The sequence below is a fragment of the Neopsephotus bourkii genome, unplaced genomic scaffold (assembly GCF_033783945.1).
Source record: "Neopsephotus bourkii isolate Nb327-2 ecotype Australia unplaced genomic scaffold, CSIRO-AGI_Nbou_v1 NB_1767, whole genome shotgun sequence".
Lineage (NCBI taxonomy): Eukaryota > Metazoa > Chordata > Aves > Psittaciformes > Psittacidae > Neopsephotus > Neopsephotus bourkii.
Window position 1 is genome coordinate 5,784,873 of NW_026902241.1, and position 27,955 is coordinate 5,812,827.

General features: G+C 43.9%; 1 protein-coding gene across 2 annotated transcripts; it reads left to right on the forward strand.

The window, feature by feature from the left end:
• Positions 1–27,384, forward strand: SLC22A3 (solute carrier family 22 member 3). 2 transcript variants are annotated; one of them, XM_061378527.1, is made up of 11 exons: positions 2–712; positions 10,797–10,900; positions 12,866–13,020; positions 15,790–15,955; positions 16,966–17,083; positions 22,432–22,529; positions 22,667–22,881; positions 24,429–24,537; positions 24,778–24,890; positions 26,296–26,395; positions 27,143–27,384. In XM_061378527.1, exons 1-11 carry the CDS (start codon positions 299–301, stop codon positions 27,198–27,200), a joined length of 1,650 nt encoding a protein of 549 aa, XP_061234511.1. In that variant the 5' UTR covers positions 2–298; the 3' UTR covers positions 27,201–27,384. The 2 variants fall into 2 exon arrangements, with proteins under 2 accessions (XP_061234513.1, XP_061234511.1); XM_061378529.1 differs by lacking the exons at positions 24,778–24,890; positions 26,296–26,395; positions 27,143–27,384 and having other exon boundaries at positions 1–712; positions 24,133–24,429.
• Positions 27,385–27,955: the final 571 nt, after the last annotated feature.

Consider the following 27,955-nt stretch of genomic DNA (forward strand, 5'->3'; position numbering starts at 1 on the left):
CGCACTCCTCCCCATCTGTGTGTAAGCCCCACGCCACTTGGCATGCCCTGAGTCTCTGTGTGTGTGCTTGGGTGCGCACTTGCATGCCTACCAGCAGCTTTGCCCTGTCCTGGCTTCACTCATGCTACTGGCAGCATTGCACGCCCGTGTGTCTCTGTGTGTGTGCACACACGTGAGAAGAGAGGAGCGAGGGGAGGCAAGGCAGACACGCTTATAGGAAGTGCCAGCAGCCGATGCCCGGTGTGAAAGCAAACTGTCATCTCTTGGAGTGCTGCAAGTGGACAAACTGCCTGACATAATGCCAAGTTTTGATGAGGTTTTGAAGGAAGCTGGTGAATTTGGAAGATTTCAGAAGAGGGTCTTTTTCCTCCTTTGCCAGACAGGCATAACTTTTTCTTTCCTGTTCACCAGTGTGGTTTTCCTTGGGCAAGCACCAGGTAGCTACTGGTGCAGGATCCCTGGGGCAGCTGAACAAAGTGAGCTATGTGGCTGGACACTGGAAGAGGAGCGAAACTTCACAGTACTGCCCCTGCGTCTCGGGAACGGGTCCTCCAGCGGGGAGTGTGAGAGGCTGGATGTCGTGTGGGACACCTCCGTCAGCTGTACCGGCCCGCTCGCCCACTACAGCAATGGCAGCACAGGCTACCTGCCGCTCACCACGTGCCATGATAACTGGGTGTACAAACAGCCCCACTCATCCATCGTTAGTGAGGTAAGGAATATCCCCGTCCTCTAATCAGTGCTTCCATCCTGGTGCGGGATTGCGGCAGTAAAATGATATTGCCCCTGGAAAGTTCATTGCTTTGGTGGCTGGTTTTCCTTTCTGGATTTGTTTTGTTCTCATTCACAAGCAAAGGATGATGAGAATGATCAAGTGTCAGCATCAAGCTGTTAGGGAAAGGTGTGCTGATCTGAAGGGTGGCTTTCCAAAGCTAAGCATCCCACACAAAGCCAAACACCACACACAGAGATTGCTCTGTCATTAGAGGAATGTCAGATGAAAATAAAGAGTTAAGTGCTTGTAGCTGAGGCTTCTGGTGCTTGGTTTTGGGCCAGCAACATTGTCAATGTAAACTCCAAGTGTAGCTGACTTACACCACCTGATGATCTAGGTACTGTGTATTATACGTTCTCTGTTTCCTGTACTGAGCATTTAAGTCTGCAGGTAGTAAAAAACCCTGGTGTCAGAATGCCTTTCTGAGATCTGGCAGGAGTCAGCAGAAATGATTGTGCTTACTAAAGAAAAAACAAACACACATTTTTGCCCAAAGCTACTATTCAGCTCTTCCTGAAATGTCAATGCCGGAGAACCACAGACTGTTACCAGTAGTGGTAAGTGCTGGCAAGTGTAGTACGAACAGTCATAAACGTGCAAAAGGCCATTTAGGATGCTTTCCTAGGAGATCCTCTGTGTAATCTGTAATCATGCTGTGGATGTGCTGGGGTCTGGCTTCAGCACACAGTCTGCACACTTGAAGTGCATATTTTAAGGTCATCCCAACAGTAACTGTCACCAATGCAAGGATGAAAAATATGAAGTGTGCTTAGAGGGGCTGGCTAGGAAATAATCACAGTGCTCCACAAAGCTTGCAGCTTGGCCATGGGCTTTGGCTCCTGCCTGTCTTATGAGCCTCCCACTGTGTTTTTTGACTGGGAGCTTGGACTGGAACTGTGCCCTCTGAAACACGGAGCAGGGCACAGCTGGCAAAGCCCTGAGTAAACACTGAACTGAAGAGCGGTGCCTGTCTGAACCTTCCCATTCACCATCATTCCCCCATCCAGCTGGGACTGCTTGCTCTTCTCACAGGCTTCAGGCATAACAGAGCATTGACTTTGTGCCCTGAGCCCCACATCTGACCTGAGCAGCTTTAGCCAGGATCTCTGCTCAGGAGAAGATAAATCAGAGCACCTGGCTGGCCCTAGAGCAAAGGTTAGAAGTAGTTTTGTATGTGATAACTGGAATCAAAGCTGTTCAGAAGGCTGTAATTAACAAACAGGGAGCTGGTGTCAGACTTTGGTCCCTGTGAATTATGTATCTCTGCCCACGCTGGCAGTGGCAGCCAAGGCTGGGTGGGCAGGAGGACAAATGCTGCCTGAGAACTGCATCCTGGCTCCAGAGCAAGCTGTGCGAAGTAGCTGTGGTGGGAAGACGATACTGCTGTCTCCAAGGTACCTCTGTTGGGGGACTGCAAGGAGTTAAATCGTGGCGTTTTTTACCTAGGCAATTGGCACCAGCTGCTCCCCTCAGAGCTCAAGAATAAAACTAGAGAGCTTCCTTTTGTTGCTCTTTTTCACCCCTTCAACCTTGCTGAAGGTGAAAGGATGTAGGTTGTGTCCATAAGATAGTGCTCAGAGTCTGACTATGGCAGCAGTTTGTGTATCTAGCAAAACCACTGGGATTTTCCAGCAGAGCTGAGCCACTGGGTACAGCTAAGAGAAAACAAAACCAGGTTTGTATTGCAGTGGTAAATGGGAGTGAAAGGTTCAGTGTTCACTGGCAAACGTCTCGTCCATCTGCACCTTCTTCCTCTCTTCTCCTGGGGAGAACCTCCAGGACCAGGGATGCAGGAGGAATGAAGGAATGCTTGGGGAAGTGCTTTCCACCTGTGCTCTTACAGGTGCACATTGGGAAAAGCAGGGAGTAACAGTCTGCAAGTAGCAACAGGCTGGGACTGTCTCTCTCCTATGCCAAGGCAGCATGTTCCATCACCAGTGTCACTGTGGCTCCTAGCAGGAATTTTGCTGGCACCTTGGATGGAGTGTGCGGGCCTATGACCTGTGGCACACACATCCTGTTCCCAGTTTTGCAGCATTTGTTGGATAAATCACATTCCGTAGGGCTTGGTTTCTTCATCTAAAAAGGAAGCTTGTGGCATGCACATCCTGCCTTAATTGCTTTGAGATCAGCTATTAAAAGGAGCTTGATATGTTATTAATGTGTTCTACGTCCAGCAAAGATGATTTCAATCCCAGATTTAATTTAGTCTCCTATCATTCAGCCAAGGGTTCAACAAATCATGACTCAATTTAAGCAGATTTGTGCTCCATTTAATCAGCTCATGAAAGATGTCTTTTCTCATGTGTTTACCTGTAAATGTTTCCTGTTTCTGTTTCTTTGAATTACCTAAGATTTCTGTCTGGCTGAATCAACAGTGGAAGTGATCATGGAGATAAAAGGGTGAGTTACATGACAATCTGAAGGACATATGTTCAGAGAGAATTATGGAGAAGGGGGGAAAAAAAGAACACTCAGGGTACTGAAGGTGTTCTTCCAGACCTATGGCAAACACAGACCTGGTGTGGATTTGTAGCGTCTCAGGGTAGGCAGAGGGCAAATGCAGGCATGTAACGCCTTCGCTGGGAAAAGGTGTTGAATCACAGAACAGGTCTGGCAGCCAGACCACAGGTTATTGTAATTGGTGCTGAGCATCCAAAAGAAGCTAAATCATATGGCTGGAGGGACTGATTTATGAGCAGTTGTGAAATGAGTGGTGTTGCTGTACTTGTTTCATTGCTCTGATTTGTACATGACTGGAGCATGTTGCTCACTGGCCACTCTCTCATCCTAAGTAACTTCTGCAAAGGTGTTCACAGTAGCATCAGTAGGAAGAAGCAGAGGAAAAAGGGGGAATGTGGACTGATAAAAAGCAACCACTGCTTTGCAGGCAGTACCTGGGGTGCCTGCTGCATCACCTGCTTGCTGCTACAGGACTCCTGAATCTCAGTGCTGGGGTACAGTGGGGTGCTGGGAGAGTGTACCAGGGCTTTCTTCCTTCAGCATTTGAGAAAAGCAAAATCTATTAAGAAATCATCCCAGGAGCAACACATGGCAAAGGCAGTTAGCTTGATCTAGTGACAGGTCAAAGTACTGCTAAAGATTCCCTTTTAAAGTCTTCTTCTGATGCCTAACAGGCTCTGAGAGGAGGCTCCTAATTCTGCAGTGACATGCCTAAGGTTCTCTGTGCTCTGTTGCTTTAGGTCAGGCTTTTCCATGAGGGTAATCCAGATCAGAGGAAGAGTTGTCCACTCATGCTGCATCCAGCACCCTGCTGCCTGAATTAAGAGTTGGGCAAACTGGAGCTGGGATGATGTCAAGCTTGGAGACACCAGCAAAGTCTTGTGCTATGCATAAACCTTGGCAGCGCCCCCTCCGACGCAATGGTGTCGCAGGTGGTGGATCTGCTCAAAGGACTTTGGCCCATGCAATCTGCCCCCGTCTAATCGAGCGTGTCTTGCACAGCTCCCTGTGAAACTGGAAGAGGCAGCTGCGTGCGTCAGTGAGGGGGACAGGAATGCAGTAGCTTCTCATGTTTTGCTTGGAGAGGGAGTCTGAATGGGTAATCACCAAGCTAAATCCATCCTTGGCTCATGCTCACTGATGCCGTCTGAAATGATGCTGGTCGTAGCAGGTGGCCAGGGCTTCTGCAGAGGGAAGGCTGGTGACAGCAGCACCTCTTACAGGGGGAGAAGGGCAGGAAAGGACCATGTTTCTGTGCAGCACAAGGGTACTGGGGGGCTGCAGTGGACCAGGGAGGTTACAGCCTCGTGCTCGAGTCATGGGGTCTGGAAGGGAGCCCAGGTTTCTCCCTTCACCACATGACACTTGAAGTAGGAAGAGTGTTGCCAGCCATCTCCTGCCAAATGAGTTGGGAGAGGGATGCATGTACCCAGGAAATAGGGAAGTCAATAAAACTAATATTCCCAGCAAACTGTGCAGAAGACGAGCCACTGGCCTTTAAGTGGGCTTTGCACTATGTGCTGTCATCCCAGAGGAGAAAGTCTAGCATTTTGTGAAAGGGTGGCTGGCTGGTGATATTTTGCAAAGCAATAATCATTTTATTCAGACATTTTTGACGGTGATGTCTCCTAGAGGCATGTGCGTGAAGTACAGTCACACCTGCAGGATCAATGGCCTGTGGTGGTGGATGAAAGGAAGAGGGAAGTCTACATGGTCAGCGGCAGCTACAGCACAGCTGGCATATTTCTGGCTTATTAGAAACCTCCGTTGGCAGGAGTTCGGCAGGAGGGAGTGATTCCAGTATGCCCTGTCTGCAGCAAGTGTCCACGCCATAGATGATGTCATTTCAAGACCTGCCAACTATTTATTGCCAAAGTGTGAGGTCTGACGTGAACAAATGATCATCTGAACATATCCTATTGCACCTGCTGGGAATAAATCTTCCTACTCCTCTGCTTGCCAGCTGCCTCAGAAATGACAGCCAGCATTTGCAGAGAAGCCTGTAAGCAAAGCAATGTTTGCCATGTAGCTTTTACAGTCCCTCAGAGAAGATGTGTCTGTCAAGCTCAGGGCGGATAAAGGTCCTTTTTCTGCCCTCCTCCAAGGCAATAAACAGTGTAATTCATCCCCCAAAGTGTTGATCTAGTGTGATTATTGCCATTGGCATGGCAAGACCCAGTCTTATTTCAACTGTCAGGGTGGGATTAATATTAAGTAGTGGAAGGAAAGGGGAAAAGGGCAGACAGAGGAGCAAATGGAGCAGCAACTGATGAATTTCTTAAGACCCTCTAACTAAGCTTTCACCATGAGAAACGCTGGAGCAGTTCCTTGAATGGGTTACGCCAGTGGGGCAACACCTCTGTCACTGCCATCGAGCCAGGTAGTACTGGCTGTGGGCTCAGGCCTTGGTTTTATTTATTGCTTTTAGGACAGCTTTTAATGGGGGCTTCTCCTCTTTGTCACTGGGAGCGAAAGGGTAAACCAGTGTCTGCTTGGCCGTTTGCATGAATGCCACTTAAAACCTGTGTGGGCTCTCAATGTGCTGTTGTAATTGGGCTGAGGAATCACTGCAGATGTCTTCATTGACCAAAGAATTTCATTCATCAGTTTGAAATTAATTGTAAGAGGTGGTAAAGTGATACCAAATTCCTACTCAAAGTTGTGACGTTTTGAAGAGCTTTTAATAACGTTATCATTTAAATCAATGCATTTCTACAGGAATAGGTGTGCTGAAGTGTTTTTGGGCTTTCTCAGTGCATAAAGGCCTCTCAAGGTCCAGGAATTACAAGTCTGTGGTTAGTCTGCATGTCAAACCAAAATGGAAAACGTTTGCCTTCTGCCGAAGGTGTGAAGAGAAGTTGCCACAATCCTTGTTTTTTCCAGTCATGTACAAGCATTTCTTCTGTTCCCATCTCAGCCAGTTCCACTCCTTTCTATAGTGATTACTACACTAATGAACTACAGGGAGCTAGTGCAAAACCCCTTTGTTCCCCCAGAGAGATCTCACTCATGCAGACAAGTGTGGCAGTGGGTGCAGAGATGGGTTACAGGGTTGTGCTGGGTGCATGAACTTGGGCAGAGAGGGGCTTAGCTGGGAGCATGACAATGATGAGGAAGGGGATGTGCCCTTAGCTGGAGCTGGCCAGCTGAGCTAGTTCACCCACTTGGTGATTGCAATGAGCAGCTGGCTAGCTAGGTTTTAACAGTGTGTAGGTGTAGGCAGTGCTGTATAGGTCAACAGATAGGCTTAAGATCAGGGTCAAAACCCCCATAGGCTTTCTTTTGCTTTTCCATATCCTTCTCCCCACACTGCAGTAAATATTTTAGCAATTAAATTTTGAGTTTATGGAGGAAAGGGGACTGAATGCAGGACGGTGACATTCTCTTTCTGCTGTGTTGACCTGGGGGTGGTTATTCAAGTGAAAGCAGAAATGTTTTCTTCACTGCATACGTATGTGCTGCAAGGCCACTATTTGTGGACAGATACCTACAAAAGCAGGACAGGACATTAAGCTCTCCTCACTCTGATGTCTCCCAGATGTTTCTCTAGAATATGACCCAAATTCTGCAGCAGCAGGGTGTGCTTTTGCAGCCAGAGAGGTGACACTTCTGAAGGGAAGCTTCAGCTGGGTCCCAGCTTGCTGAGATGTGTGACACTCAGCGATGAGCCACTGGTTTCTTCCACAGCTTATTTTCAGTTGATGTGGGCTACAGGTCTTCTCTGGAGGTGCTCAAGTGTAATGTTCAGGAAGAAACCAAAGAAAACCAAAGTCAGACAGTTAAAGTCTAGACAGATAGTGAGCCCTAGAGTTTTTTGATTCTGAATGCTAACAAATTTGGAAACCAAGTGGGATCCAGGGAGGGTAGTCTGTGACATTTAGAGACCACATGCTGGGATTTTTTTGGTATGTTATGAGAACTTATACTTTCAGGGAATGGGCTCTCCTATTACTCACAGCGGGAGATGGTTACTGACGGGGATACTGATCCCTCATGCCACCAGATACTTGCATGGAGGTGTTCCTGGTCAGTGAGCATGGACAGCATCTGCCTGGGCATAAGAAAAGCCTGTATGGTAGGAATGTAAACATCAGCCCATGCATAGACAGACACGCGCCCATTCAGAAACAGACAGGAAGCACCATTCCATTTCCTTCTGTAGGGACTGCTAGCAAGGCACATGGGAGATGTTTTGGGGGAGTTCCACCGGCTAACTGGAGACAGGCTGAGATCCTGGGTAAACAGATGGAGATGCATTTCCTTCACGTGATGCATACAGGGATAACTATCAGGCACAACCAAACCAGGTCACAGCTGAAGTGGTGCTGTGGGTCTGACAGGGAGCTTAGATCGGAAACATATCTCTGCAGGGTGTGCAATTTTCTTTTAAAGGTTACATTCCCCTCTAAAGGTTATGTTTGCAAACGAAAAGCAAGACATTAGCAGGGTGATGACTTAAATGCTAGGTGCTATGTCAAGCAAACAGAAAAGGTCTGAGAAGGCTTATCTGTACCAGAAGCAGTTTAAATACTTAGAAAATAACAAAGCACAGGACTTAGGAGGGTACAGTGAGTGTTCTGTCATTAATATCTTCACAAAGAGCTTAAGCATTTCTTAGAAGTTTTCTGTATTTTCCTATTTCCTGGAATATTTAAAACATTTGGGTACGTTTCAACTGCCGCCTGAATCATCTGAAATGTTTGTTCAGATGAAAGAGTCCTCTCTGGTAAAGATATTTCCCCATCCCTCTTTTTGGCACACGCTCATTCTCTTGCCCTCTTTCGTGACAATTTATCCATTGCGTGATTACAGTAAAGAGGGATCAAACTATTTAAAAAATAAATATACCCTTTGAAGAAGTATCAAACGTGTAAACCTTGATGGCCAGTGCCTGCAGCGGGCACTGTGGCTGGTCCCTCAGGGCATGACTCCGCCACCACCCTGGGAAGCAAGCTCCTCAGCTACCTGTGTGGCTTTACCGCTGCTCCTCAGAGGGTAGATGCCTTCTCCAAGAGAGTGCCTCTGCAGTGAGCTGAGGATGCCAGGCTATCACAGGGTGGGAAGCACACCCATCCTCCTGTGGGGCAGCTGCAATGTTGTTCCCTTTGTAATCACTTGGGATATCACAGGGATAGTGTCCTGGGTCTTGGGAAACCTGGTGTGTTGGCTCAGAGAGAGCTGTAAAATACCCATGCAGTTTATAGCCATTAGAAATGGGCTTGGTCTCTGAAATCAACAACTGGAATTACGGGCAAGTGGATTTTAAGTGATCTACAGTGTTTATAGATTTGATGTCTGTGCAAGCATCATCTCATTTTGACATTGCTTCAACACTTTTGTTATTACATTCACTTCTTAATTTTGTTCTCACACTAATATATAGCTGTCTCTGGTGAGGCAATAATGCTCTTATTCGCTTCATCATTCTCTCCTTGGTTGTTTTGGCTTATGAGGAGGTGTCCTCTCCCATGACCATCTTCTTCAGGAGCAACTGCAAGTGTTGGAGGATATTTTTCTCTCTGACCCAGGCAATTCCGTGAAGGGCTCTTAAACCAGGTCCTGTATGAAGCCCTCCCTGCTGATCCATCAATCAGCCTGATACTTCTCTGCAAGGTTTTGATCTTTCAAGGAGACAAGCCAATTGTGAGGTGCTGAGTGACCTTAACCTTCACCAGGAGAAAACTCCCTCTGCAGACCATAGGCTGGACCTCTCTGTTATTCCTAGGGACTGCTAGGAGAGAGTTGTCTGGGCTCCTCCCTGCCCCTCTGGGGAATGGTGCTCCCAGGGTCAGTCCACAAGCATCTTCTGGAAGCAGAAAATAATGGTGTAAAGGTTTGCGTTAAGCAGTGTTCAAAGCTGGAGCACAGCTGCAGGTTGAAGCTGACCTGTGTCACACTCCATTGCTGTAAATGACTGGGAAAAAACAGCACATCACAGCCAGCTCTGAAGCCATCAGTGGGAAAATGCAGGAAATAGCATAGCATTTTGTAAAACAGCCCCTGACATCAGGCTCTGAGCTCTCACTACGGCTGTCACGCGTACAGCAGAGCCTGGGGTCTCTACTGCTGCCAATGGTCTGATCAAAAACCCACAGGGAAGAGTGCAGCTATGTGGTGAGACAGGCAAGGAGAGTGAAAGACCTGTGCTGTGCTCGGAGTTCGGAATATTACGAGAAATGGTTTCTTATTTAGGTACATAAATAAATATTTAAGAGTATTACTTTAAATTTATGGGTCCAGTTTCAGGTTCAGTGCAATCCCAGTCTGGGTGCCTTCTGCAGACACCTCTGAAATCCTAGGCCCAGGGAATACTCTCTGGGCATTACCGCATGTAAATGGGCTAAGATGGAGCTCAGTCTCATGGCATTATATTTCAGAGTCTGGAGAATGGTGAGTGGCAGAAGGGGCTGCTAATCTTCTCCCTAACCCACCCTGTGGCCAGCTGTCCAAGCACAGTGTTTGTGCACTGGTGTTGTGGTACATGTGCTGGTGAGCACAAATGTGACACACTGTGTGTGTGCTTCAGCAACCAGTGCCTTGTTAGTGATTAGAAGTTTGCTTACAGCTCATGCCTGAAAGCAAAAGGATATCTCTAGGGAAATGGTGGCAGCTGCAGTTGTCTGTGGCTTCCCTTGGTCCTGAAGGTCCTGAAGTTGCATTGTTCCTAAGGTTACCCCAGGCATGAATTTAAACCTCCTGATTCTCAGCAGGTCTGCAGAACTTGGCAGGCAGAGGCTGGTATTTCTGTATTCTCAAAGAACCTCTAAAGTAATTTACACTGACATGCTGTCTGGATAACTACTTCAGTTTCATTCTAGTTTTAATTCCTAGTGTCTTTGTCTTCTTTCCTCTCATCCCCTTCTCCCTCCCCTTCATCTCTGGCTGTCACCATCCCCATCTGTGTTAATGAATTCTTCAGCTATCCACCAATGTAACAACTTGTTAGGGAGTTATGACTACTGCAGTATAAGGAATAGAAAAATCTGGGAAAGCTACACCAGGAAAATAGATATTCTATGTGTCTGAAATGAATCGGAGAGCTGTTTTTAGTTTCCTTTCCTCAGAGACCACATATTTGTGCTTTTATCTAGAAGACACTAAGAAAAATAATTAAACCTCTATCTCTAAACTGGTATTTTCATTGGCTATAGCTGTGCACCCTTATTCTGCACTAAACAAAGTCATGGCATTGCCTTGGCAACAAATTTAACAATGTTGTGTTTAGTTTGCAAAAGACGAGTTTGCTTCCCATATCTTGACAGCTGATGCATGAAACACAGCATCTTTTCGGCATGGAGGAACTCTCCCTTTACCTTCGCAACAGCTCAAATTGTGCTTGTTATGGCTGCACTTCCCTGGCCCGCTGGTGCTTGCTGTTAAACACGCATAGTTGAACTTCCCTTTCTCTTTCCCTTCCCCTTTCCCCTTTCCCCTTCCCCTTTCCCCTTCCTTCCTTTCCTTCTTCCCACCTTGGCCCTATGCAGTTTCTATAATGTTTTGCTCTGAGGATGATGAATGAAACATCTTGGGTGTTTATGCCTCTCCTTTGTTCCCACAGTATAACCTTGTGTGCGGCAATGCCTGGATGCTGGATCTCTCACAAGCTGTCCTCAATCTGGGGTTTCTGGCTGGCGCGTTCACCCTGGGCTATGCTGCAGACAGGTACTGTGTAAGCTTTTCTGTCCTTTGATTTGTTCGGAGGTGAAATTACTTGTAATGTCACCTGCAATAAGCATGCGGCAACATTTTTAGGGTTTAATTCACTTTGGATAAACTTTCCCAGCCTGGGTTAACAACATCAACCAATGTTATCTTTGTGTCCTTTTGGCCTGGAAACCTCATGCCATCATGCTTACTGATCCTGTTCAGACTTTAAAATGTCATGAAAAGAGCTTTTCTTGCCATTTCTCCTGTTTTCTGTGCACATCTGGACCCAGGAAGGGGAGAAGGACACAGAAATTAAAAGGAAGCATTCATTAGAGTTTTCTGGACTAAACATTCTTTTACCAAAGAATGTTTAATAGGCACTATTGATGAAGAAAGCAACTACTTGAAGAAAGAAGGAAGGCACAAAGTATGGTAACTCTATCCATCCACAGACTGGACTCATATGCTTACCACCAAGGTCATAGCTCCCTCCAGCTGGTCCTCAACTCTGTTAGATCTGGATGAATACCAAGGAAAAGACGTAGGTGATACTCAGGTTTGAGTAGCCACCCTGCCCAGGAGTGGGAAGCTCCCATAAGCTCTACCTTGCTCTTAGGGTAAAGGAGGAAGCTGGGTTTGTGCTTTTGCTGATAAGTAACAGTAGTCAGCCTATGCATCGGCTGAGAGCACTACTAATGATTTCAATAGCAGAACATTTTTGTTCTACCTGTTTTATTTGCTACCTACAATAATCATAATAATAACTAAAGTACAATTTCTTTGTAGGCATGAATATTTACGAAATTATCTGGAATGTCATCTCAGATAATAAAGTTTGAATTAGCAAGGAAAACCACTTCTTTCTAAGGGATATAGTAATAGGGAGAAAAGTAAGGCGGAAAAGATGCTATGGCACTGGCTAGCTTAAGGTATCTCTGCTCAGTGTCTGGCTGGGCAGTTGTGATACCAGCACCTTAAGACTGTGTAAACGTAGAGATATCACAGCTAATTATTAAAATAGGAGTACCTGTGTACTAAGCATAATATGACTACCGTACAACTATGAATGTTATGCACTGATAGCACTGGAGAATGTGCTACAGCCAGACCATTTGATTCTTGTCTCCTTGGCAGCACTGAACAGGACGGACTTGGCTGAAAATACCCTAAGTTTTTGTCCTGTATAAATTCTTCTCTCAAAACTTTTTGAACAAAATGATCAAACACATGTTCTCTCAAATAATTTCTGGTAAATAGTTACATAATTTTTAGTTTATTCTTCTTAACTGAGCAGCAGCAACAATGGAAAAGGGAACAAAATGGAAATTTCAGTTGTGTTCCAAGGACACAGTTTCCAAGAAGCTGCAGGCAGGTTTTGTTGGGTTTTATTTGTTGGTTTGTTTTTTTTTGTTTGTTTGTTTTTTTGAATTACAGCTTTCCTTGGGCATGTCTATTAATAATGATGGGTTTTGCTGGAAAATGAGACTCATGAATACATTACGCTGACTTTGAAAACAAGCAATCTGAGCATAAACAAAACACTGGAAAACCACATAGAGTAGTTAAAGAAGAAATTACTTACTTTCACAGAGCTGGCTGAAACTACTCTTAGGAGACTAATTTGTGAAAACAGAAATCCCCAGCGAAGGTTTCCCTTATTTCAACTGGATCAAGAATCTGAACTGTAACATATGGACCACAGTTTAGATTAAAAAAGACAAACTGTTTTCTAACATAAAAAGGAGCCTGTTGGGACATCACCAGTTTTAAAGTCAGTGACATGAAGGCAGTGATAACTCCCACAGGTAAAAGATTCCTATATCCCAAGGGCCAACACTGCAATGTTTCAGGCAGCCTCCCTTTGGAACAAGACTGGTCTCATAAAAGTGCTTTCGGATCAAGCATTAAAATGAGATGCCAGGGGATAAAACCCACCTTTATGGTTTTTGTAATTTTCACTTTATTTTCCCTTTTCAACAGATATGGCAGAATCCTCACCTACCTGCTCTCCTGTCTCGGGGTTGGGATATGTGGTATCATAGTGGCATTCGCACCAAACTTCACTGTATTTCTGATTTTCCGTTTTCTCCAAGGCGTGTTTAGCAAGGGAACCTGGATGACATGCTACGTGATTGGTGAGAGCTGTTATCTTTCTTCTTTTCTTATTAGGAAGACCAAGTGATTTTTGGAGGACAATGTGTCTGGTGACATGTGCTCTTAATAATATTTTTTTCCTGGCAACAAAATACTGTCCCTGGGATCAGCAGACAATGAATAACCCAAATCCATCCTAGCTAATGCATTTGTCCTCCAAGACAAGGTGCCTGCATGCATACTGTAACTTGACATTGTCCATGGTCTGGGCTCATGCCTGAACTGAATGTTTGAGGAAGCAATCACCGGCCTTTGTCCAGACCATACTAGGGATCTTTCTAGCAGCTAAACAGGACAGTGCTTCCTTACCTGGGGAGGTCTGCTGATTTATTTGTAGGGAGTTGCCCTCTGAGAAGGGCAGCAAGTGCAAACTCTTTCTGGTTTTCAATACTGATATAGGATGGAAATGAGCAGCAGTGTACATGCCTGCCTGACCTCATAGAATCCTAAGGAGAAGAGTGAGGAAGTAATTGCAAGAGGGCAGTGTAACGAGAGTGATGTGTCCTTCAGAACTGTCCAAGCTCTCCTTCAGTACCCATCTCTAGAGTCTGATGGGGAGGGATTAACATAAATAATTAAGGGGTGGAGGAGTGAAATGTGTATATACAGGGGTTTTCTTATGGCACTGAAAATCACCAAGATGATCAAAATCTACAGAGCAAGCCTGGGTACACAAATAGGGATGTGATTAATTCTGGCAGAGTCTTAATATCTTGAATAGACACTCAGAGGAGTTAGTCAACTGTTTTTTCTCACTGGAAGGGCAAACGCTTGGATGTCTGCTCTTCATTCTTCAGCTGGGAGGCTTTGCATAGTGCCAGCTGGACACCAGGGTCCATATTACGATTATGATTTCCTGAAAAAGAAAAAAGATGGAAGCTATTTTATAAATAGCATCAAACCAGCAAAGATCAAGACTATCTGATAGCTCATTGTCATGCCCAGCAGTGCAGCTCCTTGTGTAGCAAGCTAACTTTTCATGAGAAAAGGGTATTGTTGTGGCATCTTGAAGGACAGCCAGGTTCAGAAAAGGAAACTCTTCTTTAAAACATGAAATATCACATTGAAGAAAGCATCATCCTATAGATGAGACATCAGATTTACTTTAAACAAAAACCAGCCATTCAATAATCTACTCAAAACACAGTGATAACACCATTATGTAGTGCAAAAATTTGTAACATCACTGTAGTCTGTAAGGGGTGGGACAATGTTTTTAACTTCCTAGTGGATTCTAGATGAGTGAGAGCAGAATTGCAAGCAGATGTAAACAGTTACAGTGAGACCTAAGCACACTGTGGTGATGTATGTGCAAACATACCTGTCTGGCCCTTTCAGGACTTAAAGCCCAGACACACCTCAATTTTGTGGGCAAAGTTACACTGCTGAATAGCTCAGGTCCAAGATCCAGGGAAAGAGTGAAAAGCTGTTTTTCCCCTCACTTCCAAGCAGATGGCCTAATTTTATACTGAGATCTTATCCTAAAACTTTGGTGAGTGTTCTAACCAGCAAAATGTTCCTTAAAATGGACAAGTTTTAACAGAAAGAAATGGTTTGCAATGCTCGTATCAGACTGCCCAATTTCAGGGAAAGGTTCAGAGATACGGTACTTTCCTGAAGGACAGTGTATTACCTCAGCCCTGAGCAAGGTGCTTAATTCTTGAAGAGAGTGATTCCTTCTAAATCTCTTCAAGGATCTACTCTTATGACTCAGGATCACCCAGAGTATTTACCAGCCTAATACATTTAAAGAGGCATATACAGGTCATTGGTTTTGTTGCACCAGGAGGATGGTTGCCATTAATACATCTCCCAAGCTACTGATCGGCGCTTCAGAATCACAACAGGCTGACCCAAGAACCTGTACATATAACCTAGCTCTTTCCAAGCCAGCTTTGAGCAGCTACCTTTAGGCAAGAGTTGCCCCATAGCCATGCAGACACGGTGAATAGTCGATAGTAATGGTGTCTTATCTCTCTGTGTTGCCAGCTGAAATGAATTACTGTTACTTGCAAAATTGCATCTCTTTCAGAAAAATAAAAAAAAAAAAGTTTTTGTATATTTTAAAGCAAGGTAAAACCCTCTGCTTTTGCTTTGAGGGGTAGGTAGTCGTGACAGTTTTGAAACAAACAAGAGACACTTCTTCAAGCATTGCTCATCTCAACTATGGATGTCATGGCCATGGGATATTGCCTGAAATATGGGCTTACATGGCTTTCAGAAGTGATTAGTCCCATTCACAAAACAAACAAATTCAACAAAGTTTGAAAAACAAACCAACAAAGGCTATGTTTGCTCTAGTAAATAAAACAAAGTGTGGATTATACCTTAGCCCTCAGAGAAACCAGCATGGTATGGCTAAACTCTCTTCCCCACAGTTGTCCTGCCCATATTATTACTGAGAGCAGCCTCTGCCTGGATGGTTCTCTAGTCTGTGGCATAGAAGAGTGCTAACAATTTACTACTAAAGGTGATCATGACACAGTCTCAACTCTTTGTTCTGGCCCTATTTAGTACATTAGTAAACATGCACTCAGAGACCCTGCTAGCTGAAGAACAGGGGGTGAACTGATGAGGGGGTGTCACCTACTCTTGCCCTGAACATACTTATATTTCTGAAGGCAAAATGCTGGGATAGACAGACTTGTGACCTGATGCAGTACTACCCTTCCTTACGTTCCACCACTAACGTTTTTCTTTCATGTTAGTTTTGTTTCTGTGTTGTTTATTTCGGCTTTCTCTCTGATCAGTGACAGAGATTGTTGGTTCTGACCAGCGGATTGTTGGGATTGTGATTCAGATATTCTTCACCCTGGGAATTATGATTCTCCCTGGAATTGCATACTTGATTCCCACCTGGCAAGGGGTCCAGCTGGCCATATCACTGCCCAACTTCCTCTTCCTGCTGTACTACTGGTAATGTTGCAGTCATTGCTCTTGTCATTATTGCTGTTGCTATTCAAGCACCTTGAGAGTCCTGCTGTGGTCCAAAGTCTCCAGTGTGCAAGATGTTGTAGGTTAGGAAGAAGATATTTACACATTGTTGATTCTGGAATTTTTACCTTTTAGTGAATTGCAGGCGTACATTTGTTTCATTTTTCTGTACAGAGTTTGCCTCCCTTGTAAGCCACAGCTGGCCCTTCACAGAACCCTACCTTGCTTAACATGGGGTTGTATATCTGGTTCACTTGACCAAAGTCTGGTTGACCATGATCCATGGGACGCCACCTTTACCTCTGATTATATACTCAGTTCAAACCTGAACTTGCCCTGAAGGTCCTTCCGTGAATTGGGGCAGTTCAGCTAACATGAGAGCAGAGCACTATGCCATGGTGGAGTGCAGCCATCCTGTGGGCTGGATCCACAGAAACTAATCCACATAGCCTCTTCTTGCCCACTGTTTCCTTAAATATTGCCTGTTGTGAACTTTTAAATTGTGAATTATATTAACCCTTGCCCAGCAGAAACTGAAACATCTATCAGTACTATTGCTTTGTATTCAATTTATAAAACATGTATAGGTTTATGTGTTTGCGTGTCTCATAATAATAGAGCTAGATGTTTCCCAATCTGTCTGTACTTGGTAATACATGTGTTTAGTGCTTTCATTGTTACTTGAAAACAAGGCACCTTGTTTGTCTGTTAGTTATCCTACTTTTGACATCAACTGTACAAATACAGTACTTAGATTTCTTATTTTCTAACTTTGTGGAGCACTGATATAACCTATTTCCTGCTTTCCTGCCCACAAGGATTAGGTAATTTACAGCAGACTGATGGGAAAAGCAGTCCACGAAAGAGTTCTGTATCCCAAAGATTGAAAAATCTGTATGTTGTGTATTAACACAGGCAAAAGGCAAAGGACTTCAGTTTACTTATAATGTTAAAGGGCCAAACCCCTGTTCATTACTTCTGTGCTCTTACAGGGTGGTTCCTGAATCTCCACGTTGGCTTCTGACACGCAAGAAGGGAGACAAAGCATTAAAAATCATGCACAACATTGCAAAGCACAATGGGAAATATCTCTCCCCACATTACTCAGAGGTATTGTTATCTATTTGAGCTAGAGGTTCTTTTCTAAACTTTCTTACTCTTCTGAAGGTTCAGTTTTGTTAAAATGCTTCCTCTTTATGTGATGGCAACACTCTTGATGTGTCACACCAGGACAAGATTGTCAGTCCCGTACCTACTTTGCTAATTGCAAGAGAATCAAAATGAACTGGCCAGAAAGACATGATCTGACAAAAGAAGTTTGCGAAACAATGAATCAGGCATTTCATTTGCAACACTCCTGCTTTAAAAACTTGTGGGAAATACCAGAAAATAGCCTGAGGGCCCATGAGATTTCACAGCAGCTGCCATTTTAGCTGACAGAGTGAGTGGAGACAGCAGGATCCACTTTTGTGGTTCCTTTGCTAGAACGTCCTTTTGCAGCTCAAAAGGAAAATGAAATCAGAATTTGCTTCTCTCTCAGTAAGGGGAAAATATGCCCCAAAATCCCAAATAGAGGAAGGACATTCTAAGATCACTGTTTACAAAACAAGACAGTGTATGTTAGAATTACAGTCCTTTGATGGAACTGAAAGGACTGATGCATTTCATATGATGCTTGTCATGTCATTGCAGCATTTGCCTTTTTCTTCATTGGGTCGTTATGGCATTGGTCTTATGCTTCAGTGACAACTGAAGTGTCAAAGTTCCTGTTCTGTAATAAACTATGTCTGGAGCCTAAATGCTAGCAAAAGAAATGTTAGGAATCATTATTTGAACTAAGAAAAATGGTTGCAAATCGTTAGTACACAGCAGCCCAGAGTTGGCATGCTGAATGTGCTACAAGTATTTTAGAAAGAAAGTTTGATTTTCTTATTGAAAAGAAATGACCCGCATAAAATGCCTATCAGTGCATGGTAGTATCCTTTATGACTACACACATGTATATACGTACATTTTTATACGTATGTAGAAGTATTATGTTAACTAAATTTTCACTGATACCAAAAGCAAAGACTTTGGGATGGTAGTGTCTGAAGGACACTGATATGTTCCATCCTTTCGGGAAGGAACATCATGATGTGTGTGCTTTGTAACCGGTAGTTGACAACTTAAGTTCCCACTGCTTGCTACCTTACCTATGTTTTTCTAATTGCTCTTCTTAAGCAAGAGAGAACCTGAGAATTCAGCCCAGCTCATCCAAAAAAGTGGGATTGCTTCACCAAAGTCCTAGAGTATAATTCTGGATTAATTTTTGGCAGTAATTATTGGCACTCTTCTGAAACAACACGTAGCTGTTCTCAAATCCATAGGATTTTTTTACCTGGTGAGAAAAAGGTCCCATAAATCAGCCATCTAGCCTAAGCAGCTGTGCTTATTCAGGACCATTCCTTTGATAAAAATAATAGTGCACACAGGAAGACATCTATGGCAACAGCTGTTGTATGGAAATGGCCAATTGATTTATACCAATATTCATTATCTTTCCACTTCATTAAGTGTATGTTGATGGCAGTTTTGTGAAGGTAGAGTTCACCCAACAAGTTCCACAGATAAGCTGGGCCCTAACCTGTACTATGTCTCTTAGGATTTATGACTCTGGACTAATGATTTTGTGCAGTCATCTGTTTAATATCTTTGTTGCTGACATGGACAGTGGGATTGAGTGTGCCCTCAGCAAGTTTGCCGATGACACCAAGCTGTGTGGTTAGGTTGATACGCTGGAGGGAAGGAATGCCATCCAGAAGGACCTTGACATGCTTGTGAGGTGGGCTGATGCCAACCTCATGAAGTTTAACCATGCCAAGTGCAAGGTCCTACACCTGGGTCAGAGCAATCCCAGGCATAGCTACAGGTTGGGGGCAACTGGATTGAGAGCAGCCCCAAGGAGGGGGACTTGGGGGTGTTGGTTGATGAGAAGCTCAACACGACCCAGCAGTGTCACCTGCAGCCCAGAAACCCAACTATATGCTGGTCTGCATCAAAAGCAGCATGACCAGCAGGTCAAGGGAGGCAATTCTCACCCTCTACTCTGCTTTCATGATACCCCACCTACAGTTCTGTGTTCAGCTTTGGGGCCCTCAATATAAGAAGTACATGTAACTCTTGGAACAAGTGCAGAGGAGGGCCACGAGGATGATCAGGGGACTGGAGCATCTGTTTTATGAAGACAGGCTGAGAGAGTTCAGCTTGCTCAGCCCGGAGAAGAGAAGGCTGCATGGAGACCTTATAGCAGCTTTCCAGTACCTAAAGGGGGCATACAAAAATGCTGGAAAGGGACTTTTCAGAAGGACATGTTGTGACAAGATAAGGAATGGCTTTAAACTGAAAGAAGGGAGATTTAGATCAGATATTAGGAAGATATTCTTTACTATGAGGGTAGTGAAGCACTGGAATATGCTCACCAGAGAAGTTGTGGCTGCCCCATCCCTGGAAGTGCTCAAGGCCAGGCTGGACAGAGCTTTGAGCAATCCTGTCTGCCCAGAGAGGGGTATTGGAAGTAGGTGATCTTTAAGGTCCCTTGCAACATAAAACATTCTATTATTCTATGACTCTATGATTCTATGGATTACTGTCCTTGTTGGGCACATGAACTGGTGAGATTCCCCCATCACGGTCAGCATTACCCAGTGCTGAGTGTGGGTGGAGGCATATAGCAGGAAGGCTGTGCTGCTGCAGCTTCCCCTGTGCTTTCAGCCTTATGTCCAGACACCCACTTCCTTCTCTAAATATCAGCATTTTTACAGTGTTATGTCAGGACGGAGATGTGTCCTTCCCTGCTTTATTGAAGTTATATTCAATTTTTTTTCAGAAGTGTCCCTGCTTATGAGCTTAAGCCGCTCAGCCTCAGCAGATTAACCTCCATACACCCAGATTCATGCTGGATCTGTTCCTGGGACCTTTTCAATAAACAATGTCTTTTATCCTTGGTGCTGTGCCCAGAGGAAAGAGGCCATCTCCAGGAAGCACATTAGTCACAGATCAAGCCTATTTCTCACATTAACTCTCGTCAGACTTGTCTTTCATGAAGCACCCCCAGGATTTCAGGCAAAGCACTGCAGGTGTGGACGGACAGGGAGGAGTGAGAGACATTACCCATCTATGAATTTTGGCTTAGATTTTCCAGTACATCTGTAACAGTTACTTTGGCCAAATCCCTTACATGGCTTTGGATGTGGCAGCATTGCATTGCATTTTTATTGGCATGTAGATGACCTTTGTATGAAAGCAGATAAACATTTGCTTCCTTTGCTCTGTGAGTTGCGACACTGGTACAGCTCCATTCAAAACTCATTAAATTAACTGTAAACTAGAAACCCTTTTTTTTGTTTGTTTGTTTTATTTTTTTCCCCAAGATATTTTTTGATTTTTTGGTCTCCGTCCAAAGCAGACAAGACTGGATTGCAAACAGCTGAGTAAGAGCTGCATCTTAAGAGAGCAGAATAGTCTATCTTTAGAAACATGGGCTCTGCCATTGAATTCCTGACTGCATTGATGTGAATAGCAAAGCTCTCCTTGACTTCAAAAAACAAAAAGAGGATTTTTTTTCCCTACAAAGAGTTGACTTTCCACAGTGATTTTTTTTCTTCATCCCTAAAAAATGCTCAGTCATGTTTGGGGTCATTATGACTTTATTAAGTCATAAAAACATATGGTAGCAGCTATGCTGAATTCATCTTTAGTCCTTTGGAAAACTAACCCCATATTTGCACAAAGTCAAAACTGATGGCTGGCAGCCTGCTCCTATAAACACAGTCATGGCAGCTTTATGACTGATATGAGACAGTCCAAGAGCAGTGCAGAAACCCAGCAATGTCTGCCTGCCTCACAGAGGTCTCTGGCATGCAGCAGAAGTGGCAGTGCTCTGAAGAAAACTGGCTTTGGTTACAGAAGAAAAGCAAGGGGCAGTAGAAAGGAAGTTCAAACAAATGTGGGATTTCTCTGTCCACTTACAAAGTTTTGTGTCACTCAGTTATGAAAAAGTCATGTGTAAGTACATCCAGCCAAATCTCACTGAAAACATCTATGCTACCTTATGATATGAAAACCAAATACAGAGGAAAAGCTTTAGGCATAGCCCTGGCTGAGCTGACAAGAGCCTTGGGCAATGCCTTTGGCTTTACCTGTGCTCTCATGGATCTGCATGTTCTCCATCCTTTTACCCATGTTTCCCCACTATCCAGGTTGTTTCCTTGGGTTTCTGCTTCTCAGGCCTCCTCTCAGGAGGGGAACAGTAACTGAGAGTCAAAGGAGCCGGGCTGCCTGAAATCCTCCTAGAAAGGACTCAGCAGGCTTAACCCCATGTTTCCCACAGTTGATTAGAGAGCTGATGGGAGTCCTGGATGTGGCTGTTAGTTCTTGGTCGTGTCACAGTTTGTCCCTGCCTAAAGTCACTTCCACCTCTCTTTCTCATGTTCCTTGCCCATCAAATGAACATATGAACAAAGGGACTCCCATCTGGCTTAGGCATCACTATTACTATCTGCTGGCCATCAGTGTTAAAAACAGCCTCCATCAATGTGCCTAAACTCTTTCTGGCCCTGCTGATGTATCTCTGCTCCACTATATCCTGTGGCAACATGAACTCCAACTTGTAAACACAGGCTATGTGAAACCCTGCCCTCTTTTGTTATTGCTAAACCTTCTAACTAATCATTTCATTAAGTCCCTCATTGTGTCTGTATTGGAGGAAGCTGAAAACAAATTTAATATAATTTGTAGGCAGTATGAGGGCCATTAATTAATATTTTCAGGATTTTTTCTTACAGAGCAAAAGCCATTTTTAAAGTACAGCTTGTATTTTTAAAAGTACAGTTCAGCACAGTGCTCGTGTATTTTAAGACCCTCTTCATTTCACCAGTTGAATGTTTTGTAGCACCCAAGTGCCATTACAGATTTGCTTTTTCTCTCACTATCCTTCCTGCTGCCCAGCTGTGCCATGTTCCCAAGTCTATTGCTTGCTGCTCACCTTCTGTCTCCCTCCTTCCCCCCAGCCTATTGCTTTGCCCTTTCTGCCATGGTCTGCTCCTCTCCCTCACCTCCGTCAGAATATAAACTCTGCTTCTGACCCTGAAATGAGAACAACTGCCTATTGCCTTCCAAGAAATTCCAGGTCAGCTTCTCTCAGTTTACATCAAGGGAATCATTGCTCCACTCTGAAGTCAGGACTGGGGACTTTTTTCCTGACTTTTACATGACCATCCTTAATGAAAGCCCACAGCCCAGTTATACGTTATTTCTCCATAACTGCACATGGCTCTGGAGTGCTAATAGCAGCAGAGCTGGCTCGTCGGCACCTTAGCTCACTGGACTGGAATATTGCTGAGCACCATGCTTACATAGAAACTCTGCTGCACTGCCTGCCTGACCCCTGATAGCTGACTGCTCGCTTTTCTCCTCAGATCACTATTAGCAACGAGGAGGTCAGCAACCCCTCCTTTCTCAGCCTGATGAGGACTCCCGGGATGAGAAGGAACACCCTCATCCTCATGTATGCCTGGTGAGTGCCCACTTCAGTCCAGTTTCTTACCATGGCAGTGGGTTTTGAAGAAAAATTCTGTTGTGATGTTTAAGGTCATTGCAGCTGCTTGCAGCCATTTGTTTGCCTCTCAACACTTTTTTCCCTTTGCTGTTTAGGTTCACAAGTGCCCTGATCTACCAAGGGCTTGTCATGCGCCTAGGAATTGTTGGAGGAAACCTCTACCTAGACTTCTTCATCTCGGCAGCTGTAGAACTGCCTGCTGCTCTCCTGATTTTAGTGACAATTGACCGCATCGGCCGTCGCCTTCCTTTTGCAATAAGCAACATTGTGGCGGGAATTGCATGCCTCATTACTGCCTTTTTGCCAGAAGGTAATTCCCCTCCCAGTGTCAGGGTCTTTAGGTCAATGACTTCTCTCTGACACCCCTTAAGCAAGGACAGCAGGCCACACAAAACTGTAAACAAAAGTGAAAAGTGTTCGGTGATACAACAGCATTGCAGTCATGGAACAACATACCTCATTTGCTTATAGAGTGCCCTGGGACATGTAATGGCTGTATCTTTGATGGGTGGTGAGCAACAGCTGGGTGTAGTGTTAGAGAGAATGTGTATAAAGTCTTTGTACTGTTTTTGAAGGCAAATGCAAGAGAAGAGCATACAAACATAAGCCAGAAGTTTTCAGTGTCTCGCAGCATGGGGTGAAATTTAATGAGGGTTTGTTTGGTTATTTTGGAAGGGAAATAACCCTGAGCATCTCAGTTTTGCTTCAGAGCAAACTGAAATGTTTTCTTGTTCTTTCTCTTGAAGTTCTGAGAAAACACAATCACTGCCAGAGACCTCTCCAGTGGCAGAGCTCCCCTTTGTGCTGATTTCACACTTGTTCTTTCATTTGCCTCCCCATCTGTCTCTTCGTAGTCAGACCATACAGGAAACTGGCTTCTCCCAAGGGCATTGCAGAAGTGCTTATTGCATTCCTTGTGATGCTCCTCCAGAGGACACTGTCTTTCTGGAGAGGGAACTCTGACACAAAGCCAGATGGAGCGGCTGTGCCCTGTGGTGTGGATGTGACCTTTCCACTCCCTACTGATGAATAAGGGGTTCCTCCTGATGTATACAGAGTAGTGGCCACACCACAAAGCTCAAGCAGACCTGGGTGAGCTAGGAAGAGCCACCAGGGCAGGGTAAGGCTCCTGGCCTGTTCGTGCTAGGTACAAAGTCAAGCATCAGGGGAAGGAAGGGGGAGGATGGCCAGGAGTAGCATTATTAGGAGTGTGTCTAATGAGCAATGGCTAAACAAATTAGAAAGTGTAGTTGGCTTACCCTAGGGAGAATTATTTTCCTGTAGCATCCTGGAAGTATTTAAAAGACATGTAGATGTGTCACTTAGGGACATGGTTTACTGGTGGACTTGGCAGAGTTAGGTTTGTGGTTGGACTCGATGATCTTAGAAGTCTTTTAGAACCTAGCTGATTCTGTGATTCTGTGCACTTTCAGAGGTAGATAATCTGTGGTCAGAAGGCTTTGGGAGGTGACTTAACATGTGGTCACTTAACATGTGTTGAGTTACTCACATGCGTTTCTCACAGCATGACATCCCTATATAAATAAATGCTCTTTTCCAGAGCACAATTTGGATGTGGTCATGGAAACTTATTCCCATCCAGGCTGTTATGCCCCACCAGCATCTTGAATCAATCAACAAGAAGTGATTTCTGATTCTCCAGAACAGCCTGGCGTGGTGCTGAAAAACAATAAATGCCAGTAGAAATTGATATCTACATCAGTGGCTTTTCACTCTGATTTGCACTGATCCAGTGTTTCTGTGATAGAGCTTCTGCTGACAGGGCCTGGGGCTCTCAGAAATGCTCTGCTGGTGCAGCAAAACACACTTCAGCAGGTTTTCTCTTTGAATAAATAGATATCCTATGGCTTAAAATGACAGTTGCCACACTGGGAAGACTGGGCATCACGATGGCTTTTGAAATTGTCTATCTTGTGAACACTGAATTGTACCCTACGACACTGAGGTATGTGGAAAGCTCCCTGGAATCTTTCAATGTCTCCTGCTTTTCCCCATTCCCTATTTCACCACTGTTTGGTAAACTTCATTTTGTTCAGCGTTTCATAAATGAGTAGCCACTGCTCAATGTGAATGGCATAAACTGGCAGGATAATTTTTGATCTAAGCCTATGTTCTGCTCCTTAAACTGCTGGTTCATCTGTTTGGTAGCTCCTCACAAATACCTGGCACTATTTTTCTTTTGCAGAAACTTTGGTGTCTCCCTGTGCTCGAGTTTGTGTGACCTAGGAGGGATCATAGCCCCATTCCTGCTTTTCCGATTAGCAGCCGTTTGGTTGGAGCTACCTCTAATAATCTTCTGTAAGATTTGATTTAAAATCAACTTTTGGTTTAAATATTCTCCTCCTAACAGAGCTTTTCTTTCAGGGCAAAACTGTAATGTGTGGCTTCATCTCCCATTCAGACCAGCTCCTCTCAACCCTCACACCTAGAGCAAGAGGCTGAATGGCAAATGGCTGACGTGTGGGTGATTGATTACATGGCAGGCCATGGATTTGCTCAGGTCTGCTTGTATAACTTGGCTGAAGGAGCATAAAAGAAACTATGTGAGGTGCTTTAAGACTGAGAAAACTTACAGCTAAGTTCTGTAATTACAGAGAAGTAAGCTTAGTCTCCCTGGAGTAGAGGTTAATGTCTTTTAAAAAATACTTGGTTTGGGTTTTTCGGCAGGTACAGTTATGACCACGGGCGTTGTATTAACCATAAATAACTTCATATTACTGACAAACTCTTTTTTGCAGTTGCATTTTAGAAAAAAATTATCCCTGTGGAGTAATTCTGTGGGCAAAAAAATTAAATAAAATACTTATTTCCCACATGGAAACGTGAATCTGTGGCTAAACCAGACTTCCAGGAGATACACATGACTGCGTTGAATGCAAAAGGGATAGAATAAGTAGGGAAATTGGTGCTAATGACAACTTTAGCTGAAAACAAAAATGGAAAGAAGACATTTTGAAAGATTACCGTTAACCCATGAACAGACATATACAGCAGTGCAGTGTTCACATTACCTAATGCTGAAACTCTGCTGCTGAATTCCCTCATGAGTAAAGAGCTGCAAAACCAGAGGGAATCAGGGAGGGCTGTGCAGCAGTCAGGGAGCATTTTACTTTTTGCTCCAGCCCTTCTATTTTTTATTTATTACTTTATTTAAGTTATATCCACACAGAAAATTATTCCAAAATAACCATTCCTAATTAACAATTTCAAACTGGTTCTCTATCTGAATGCTCTTTCCCAAGGATGAATTCTTAGCCTGAATCACATAATCTACTTTGGTCATGGATACATGAAGAGGCTAATTCAGGAAAATCTCAGTGGTCTCAAGAAACATCGAGGCATCTGCAAGACAAAGCCTTATCTAATATGAGAAATAATGTTCTGATTACACCACAGTTTGTATGCATTTGTCCATGTGCACTTATCTGAGGCTTTTGACTTTTAAGATCTCCCTCTGAGACCAGTTCAGGCTGCAAATGAAGCTCTAGCTTTAAGGTTTTTTTTATAATAGGTTAAATTTATGTAGCATATAGGTGTCTAATAAGATTAGTGTAACATTACAGATGTAATCAGAAATAACTGTTGTGCTTCAAAAATACTAAACCAACCTTTATCTGAATAAACTTTCCTCAGTGGATAAACTCTGAAAATAAGAAAAGTAATTTTCTTATTGTTTTTTGTATATCTTCAATGTTCACCATAGGTATTCTCGCAGTTGTCTGTGGGCTCCTGGTACTCCTTTTACCAGAGACAAAGGGAATCTCCTTACCAGAGACAGTGGAGGATGTGGAGCAGCTTTCAAGGTATGATATGTATTTTATTCCTTTTTACTTAGGTGCTGTTTCCTGATGGTGTTCTTCTCCAACTTCATCAGCTGTCATAAATTATTAATGATGTTTTCCAAATGTCAAAGTAAATTCCCTAGTCAGGTCGATGTGATATTTCCCTCAATATACATTTGAAATTTTCAGTACCATTCATTAAGGCAAGTTGTTAAAAAAAGTATGGGGATAGAACATGTATTTTTCTCATGGAAACATGAGAAATCTGTCCTATGTACCTCTAGAAGCAGAAATAAATAGTGAGCAAGAGAGATACTTCAAAGTACAGCCTGCAATTCTCTGCTCAAGAAAACCAGCCATAACCTCAATCCTGTGAAGAAGGGCCCTTGATCATGGGAACACCTCCACAGTTTGTGAAGTCATTAAAAAGTCATGTACAGGATGAATATATATCTGAAAAGTTGCAGGCATGTCTTTCCCACTCCCGACATGCAGCAATTCAGGCTCTTCATTGCATTGTAGGCGTGCAGGGAACATTTACAGCTTGGCTTAATTTCTTGAGGAGATAGCATTATACATTAATGTTTCAAGCAGTGGCTTTGGATATTGCATCAGTAACTTCTGCCTGCTTCAATACACAAACTAAAGAATGAGAAAATTTTCATGCAGAAAATAAATGTTTCAGTACTGTGGATTGGACTGAAAGTTGGGCTACGTCTTTTCCTTCTTCTTTCACACTTATACACCTCTCCCCTTCTGTTTCTTCAGTCATTTCGGTAAATGTGGCAAGAAACGGAAACACCGGGATACCAACTCATATATTTGAACTTTGAAGGACAGCACTAAGCTAAGAACCATGTTCCTATGATGGGAATTTGTTCTCCACCTGCCACCACTTCAAAATTTGCAGACTATGGATTAAACTCCATGTTCTTGTTCTAAACATAAGGACATTTAAAACAAGTGGTGTATTTTTCTATAAGTATTAATAAATTCATTTTTTTCTGAGTGTGCAGTTTGCAGGAAGAGAGCACTCTCCGATTCTTGGTAGAGAACAGAACAGCTATAAAAAGAAGCACTATCCAGCTCAGCGAGCTCTTATTTATTTCTTCACCTATTTGAGTCATTTGTTTATTTCTGTTGTTAACATATACCTTTGGGTGGAGAGGGTTTAACACAGTACTGCTCTTTCAAGATTTGATGGCTTTGAAGAGGAGAGGATGAGTATTTCAACCTGTTCTCCTTTGGCTCCAGGCAATCCAGAAAAACAGAAAATCTGGTGGCTTAGGATGGAGGGTGCTAAACAGGGAAGCTCTTCCTTTGGTTAGGAGGGATGGGAATCAGAGGTATGCATCAGTACATCCTTGCCCTCTCTCCACAGTGAGCTTTTGACAAAAAAAACCCTGCTTCCCTCCTTCTTCAAGGGCTGACTGAAATGTGGAAGCAGTCCTCTTCTCCTTCCCAGGGCTTTATGTAGGTGTCACATCCTACACAGAGCATTAGGTCTGCTGATCAGATTGTCCTTGCCTCCCTCCAGACCCAACTGTGGTTCATGTGACACCCCCTCATCCCGTCCCATGG

Coding starts and splice junctions, on each gene's coding strand:
- SLC22A3 (XM_061378527.1), top strand. CDS start 299: ATGCCAAGTTTTGATGAGGTTTTGAAGGAAGCTGGTGAATTTGGAAGA. Junction 22,530..22,666: donor CTCATCCTCATGTATGCCTG/GTGAGTGCCCAC, acceptor TTTGCTGTTTAG/GTTCACAAGTGCCCTGATCT. Junction 22,882..24,428: donor TACTGCCTTTTTGCCAGAAG/GTAATTCCCCTC, acceptor TTGAATAAATAG/ATATCCTATGGCTTAAAATG.